This window comes from Herpailurus yagouaroundi, unplaced genomic scaffold (assembly GCF_014898765.1).
Source record: "Herpailurus yagouaroundi ecotype Mexico unplaced genomic scaffold, PumYag 141, whole genome shotgun sequence".
Classification (NCBI taxonomy): domain Eukaryota; kingdom Metazoa; phylum Chordata; class Mammalia; order Carnivora; family Felidae; genus Herpailurus; species Herpailurus yagouaroundi.
Genome location: NW_024412396.1, coordinates 64,930,170 through 64,935,341, shown reverse-complemented (window position 1 = coordinate 64,935,341; position 5,172 = coordinate 64,930,170). Strand labels below are relative to the sequence as shown.

General features: G+C 53.4%; 1 protein-coding gene across 1 annotated transcript in view; it reads right to left on the bottom strand.

Annotated features, from left to right (window-relative positions):
* The window catches only part of RIN3 (Ras and Rab interactor 3), a 124,583-nt gene extending 124,267 nt beyond the window's left edge, over positions 1 to 316 (bottom strand). The window contains exon 1 of the mRNA XM_040478064.1: positions 104 to 316. Coding sequence (XP_040333998.1) covers positions 104 to 120 — 17 coding nt within the window. The 5' untranslated portion in view covers positions 121 to 316. The remainder of the gene's footprint in view (positions 1 to 103) is intronic.
* Positions 317 to 5,172: the final 4,856 nt, after the last annotated feature.

The following is a 5,172-nucleotide window of genomic DNA, read 5'->3' as shown; positions in this document are numbered from 1 at the left end:
GGGACCTCGGCTCCGGGCGCGGACGTCCAGCCGCCGGGAGCTGCCTCCGCGGGCAGGGGCTGCGGCCCGGGCGGCTCCCGAGAGCGCCGCGAGGGAAACTTACAGCAAAGTCTCCCACATGGCAAAGAGTCGCGTGGGAAGAAGGAAGGCGCTCCCGGCTCCTGCGGACCGGCAGGTGGGGAACTCGGGCCGGGCTCGCCAGACAGGGAGGCGCAGCCTTGCCTCCCGCCCCAAGGAGCCCGAGACTCGCCCAGGGGCAGCCCCGGACCAGAGGCAGGTGGCCTCTTGGATGCCTCCGCTAACGGTGAGCTCACTACTTAACAAGGTGGTCTGTTCATCCACGGGTACGTGATTCACTTATCCTGGGTACCACCCCTAGGTGGGATCGGAGTGGGAAAGCCAGTGAGCTCACACAAATACCACAGCCACAGCAACTCCCGTGGGACCAGGAGGCCTCTCTTCTCTAAGCGCCGGCAGCACTCAACACTGCCTCCTGAGCCCAAACTGCCTTCAGAGCATTTCACGTGACTGGGCACGACTGGACCTTGCAAGGCCACCTCAGTCTAACGCAGGGTTTCTCGGCCTTGGCACCACTGACATTTGGGACCAGGTAATTCTTTGTCGTGGGGGCGGCCCTGCATATCGTAGGATGTCTGGCAAGCATCTCTGACCTCTATGCACTAGATACCTGGAGCATTGCCCATCCCCTGTAACAACCCCAAACGTCTCCAGCCTTTGCCAGATAGATGTCCCCCCGTTGAGACCCATTGGTCTAATGCCTTCATTTTATAGATAAGGAAACTGAGACATAAAGAGAGGAGGAGACTCACCTGAGGCCACCCAGCAAGTTGGGCGCAGGCAGGACTGAGACCCGGGGCTCTGGTACAAGCATCACGAGGCGTCTTTGCCCTCCATGCCTCTGCCCTGCCACTCCCCTCACACCCTCCTCTCCGCCTTTCATGACATTTCCACCATATCAGCCTGGCAGAAACTAGAGAGGAAAGAATCCCCATCCCTAAATAGAAGTACATGCAGCCTCCTGGTGGGGACGTAACGTGGTGCAGCCACTTGGGAAAACGGTCTGACAGTTCCTCCAAAGGTGAGACCTGGAGTCACCACATGACCCTGCAAGTGCCACCCCCCACGTGGGTATCCAGAGAAATGAACACACGTGTTCGCACAGATGCTTGTACATGAATGTTCATCGCAGTATTGGCCATATCAGTGAAAAAGTGGAAACAGTCCAAACGTCTATCAACCGATGAGTGGATAAACAAAATGTGGTACGTCCATACGACGGCATAATGTGAGGCCATAACAAGGAGTGGCGTACTGATATAGGCTTCAACATGCATGAACTTGGCAAAGAGCTCAACGGGAGAAAGCCAGTTACAGAGGATCACATACTGTAGGATCCCATTTACATAAAATGTCCGGAATGGGCAAATCCATATAGAAAGAGAGTAAATTGGTGGTTGCTAGAGGCTGGGGGGAAGGGAGCATGGGGAATGACTGCTCGTGGCTCCGGGATCTTTTTTTAGGGGGGTGGATGGTGAAGAAAATGGTCTGATAATGACTGTGAGGATGTTGCACAACTTTGTGGTCGAACTAAAAACCTTTGGACTACACTTTACGTGGGTGAATTGTATGGTACGTGAATTCTATCTCAATTAAACTGTTATTTTGTTGTAAAACTGCAGTGTCCAAGAGGCTACGCTGACTCCTCCAGCCATATCACTTCCTCCTCTGTCTGCATCCCTCCAGGCTCCCTCATTAGATCATAGCCAAGCTCCCACTCACCTTTCCTCTCCTCCGGAGGCTCAACCGTCTGCTCCCTGGACCAGAATCTTTTCTACATCTCCCTGGATAGGACTGTAGCTCCTGTTTGAACGCATGAGCTTTGAGGATAGACTTGTGTTCACGTCCAACCCCAGGACCTTCCAGCGGGGGTAGCCCCAGGAACATCACTTCCTGGTGCCTCAACTTGCTGGGCTGTAATAGTGATGAGTGTAAGTGGGCACCTGCCCCGGGTGGCATTATTAGTCTCTTGTTGCTGGAACCAGCCTGTTGGCCTCCCTGGCCCCCAGGGAAGAGGTCTATCCAACTGTCATATCTACAACGATCCCTCAGGCCCTACCATGCTGATGTTGACTGTGACTAACCCCCCTCTTCCCCCCGCCCCCGCCCCAAATAAAGGTTTCCTTCAGCTTCCTAGGCTGCCGCTGAGAAACAGGACAAGCCCCTCAAAGCCTGGGTTCCATGGGACAAGCCCCAAGGTTCTCACCACATCCCGACAGAAGCCTCCACGAGGCCTGTTGCTCACCTGCTCTGTGAAGACCGAATTCCTCAGGTAGACACCAGATGAGGTCCACCCTGCCCCTGTTGCTGGTAACTGACCGAAAAGGAAGTTGCTGAGATTCCAGAAATCCAAGCAGCTTCTCTTAGTGGTGGCCTCTGACAAGTTGGCCCTGAGTGTCCTTCCTGGGTCCCTGTTTGACTCACTCAAGCCCTCACACACCCCACTCCTCTCCTCGGACGGATCTCAGGACGCCTGCTGGGGGGGTGAGCATCTGCTGCTGTTTGGGCCCGTAGGTTCCTTCCCCCTGCCCCTAGCCTCTGTTTCTTTGTTAATACTGGTACCGGGGTACCTGGTTTCCCTTTAAGGAGCTACTCCTCCCAGCCGGGTTCAGGTGGAGATGACAACTACCCCCAACTGACCCGGAACACATAGTCTAATCTAGCCAATCAGAGCCCTACACTTAACTGGGCACAGTGATTGGCTGGTTCACGGATCAACACGTGACCCAATTGGGCCAATAAGATCCTTCCCTGGGACTTTTCTTTTTTTTTTTTTTAATTTTTTTTTAACGTTTATTTATTTTTGAGACAGAGAGAGACAGAGCATGAACGGGGGAGGGGCAGAGAGAGAGGGAGACACAGAATCGGAAGCAGGCTCCAGGCTCTGAGCCATCAGCCCAGAGCCTGACGTGGGGCTCGAACTCACGGGCTGTGAGATCGTGACCTGAGCCGGAGTCGGACGCTTAGCCAACTGAGCCACCCAGGCGCCCCCCCGGGACTTTTCGTTGGCACTGTTCAGGAAAGCCACCAGTCTTCCCCCGACCTCAAGCTGGCTAAGCTGGGAAAGTATGAACTTGGGGTAGCACAATAGCTCTCTGAGCCACCATGTGGTAAAATGTACTCAGGAAGAAAGCCAAGATGGAAGAAAGCAGTGCAAGGAGAGATGGGGCCCTGGTGTCACCTGTGAGGTCTAGATTCTGATGTGTCTACAGCCAGCTGCACCATTCGACATCTCCGTTACAAGAATGAATACGGTCCTTTTTCTTTTCCTTTTTTAAAAACTCAAATACAATTGGAGTCGGGCTTCTGTTAGTCGTCACCAGGGAGTCCAGGCTCTCCATGATTGCAGCCCCTTCTCTGTCTTCACTTCTTGCTGGGTCTGGAGGACGTCCAGTGGTGGCGGGGCTATGGGAATAAACAGATAAACACTTCACCTTATTACCCCAAAATATAAGAGGCTGGTTTGCATCTCTGGGGTCCTCATGGGCAGCTCTCACCTCCACCAGCTCCTCAGCCTCCTCCTCCCTCCACACAGCTGAGGGCAAACAGACTCAGTCCTGAGGAGCACCCTGGGATTTTTCAGGGAAAGGTCACCCCCAGGAGGTTAACTTTAAGCCTTGCTGGAGTTTCTGGGGACGATTAGCCGAGAAAAAAAGTCTCACGGCACAGTCTTGCTTTTTAAAACTTCCCCAAACCTTTCTCTGAGTTGGATAAGAGACATTAGGGAAATAGAGCGTGTTCTTTCCCCAGATATCTTCCTTCTATCTAGAGTCGTCACTGAGAGCAGGGGCTTGAGTCGGGCTGCCAGGGTTCAAATCCCAGTTCTGTCACTTGGTGGCTGTGTAACCTCAGGCAAACGACTTTGCCTCTCTGTGCTTCAGCTTCCTCATCTGTGAGATGAGATAATAACAGTGCCTACCTCACAGGGTTGCTGCGAGTGTCGCATGAGCTCATGTAGGTAAGGGGCTTAGAACAGAGCCTGGCATATAGTAAGTACTCAGTAAGTGTTAGCTATTATTTGTACCATGACTAAGGTCTTTAATGTATCAGATCTCACAGGAAACAAATGGCACATCTGATCAGGATAATTTGAAGAGGGTTTTGGTTTTATTTTTATTTTTGAGAGAGAGAGAGAGAGAGAGAGCGAGAGAGCCGGGGAGGGACAGAGAGAGAGGGGGACAGGATCCGAAGCAGTCTCTGCACTGAGAGCAGAGAATCCGACGTGGGGCTTGAACTCACGAAGCGTGAGATCATGACCTGAGCCAAAGTCGGATGCTTAACCAACTGAGCCACCCAGGCGCCCCTTGAGGGGGGTTTAATAAATTTGTAGGTGGGGAAATGCAAGAGAGAGTGCTGTCAACCTCAGATCTGTTACCTTCCTCAGCCCAAAGATGGGGAGAAGGGGTAGTTTCCAGACCCAGAAGCAGAGAGTCCTGTCCTCCCCTTGCCAGGGGAGTGGAGCAGGGTCCCTCAGTCTAGGAACACAGCCAGCTCACAGTGACCCTGAGGGAGGCAGCCAGGAAAAGAAATGCTCCGAGTCTTTTCCCTCCCGCCAGTCTCCTGCAGCGAGGGTATCCCCAAGTTGCTCAAGGCTGCTGGAAGCCAGAGAGCTTGGGAGCCCCTCGGTCAGTCCCTGTGGGTGAGGAGTCCCTATGGATCAGCCTGCTGCAGTGCGGAGAAGGGCTGGGGGCAGGGGCGGGGGCGGGAGGGCAAAGCTGGGGAATCAGACACACTGGCTCAAATCCCCCTCAGTCTCTGGCCGGGAAGCCTGGCAACTCAGTCAAGGCAGCAGACATGTGAGCGAGACCGTTTGGATTCTCCAGACCAGCCCATCTGCCAGCTAAATCCACGCAGTGACCTCTGTCACTGTTCCGTGGAACAAGAGGATCACTAGGCCAGACCTGCCTGACCTCCCAGCTGGTAAATTGGTGACATATTAATAAAATGGTTGCTATTCGGGATATTTTATTTTGCAAAAATAGATACAGAAAAGAGCTCTTTCTGTGGCTTTTCCCATTGTTGGGCCCCCAGTAAGCCCCCTCATCTGCATTCCCTGTTACTTTAGAGAAATCTTAAGAGACCTGGCGGGCGGTG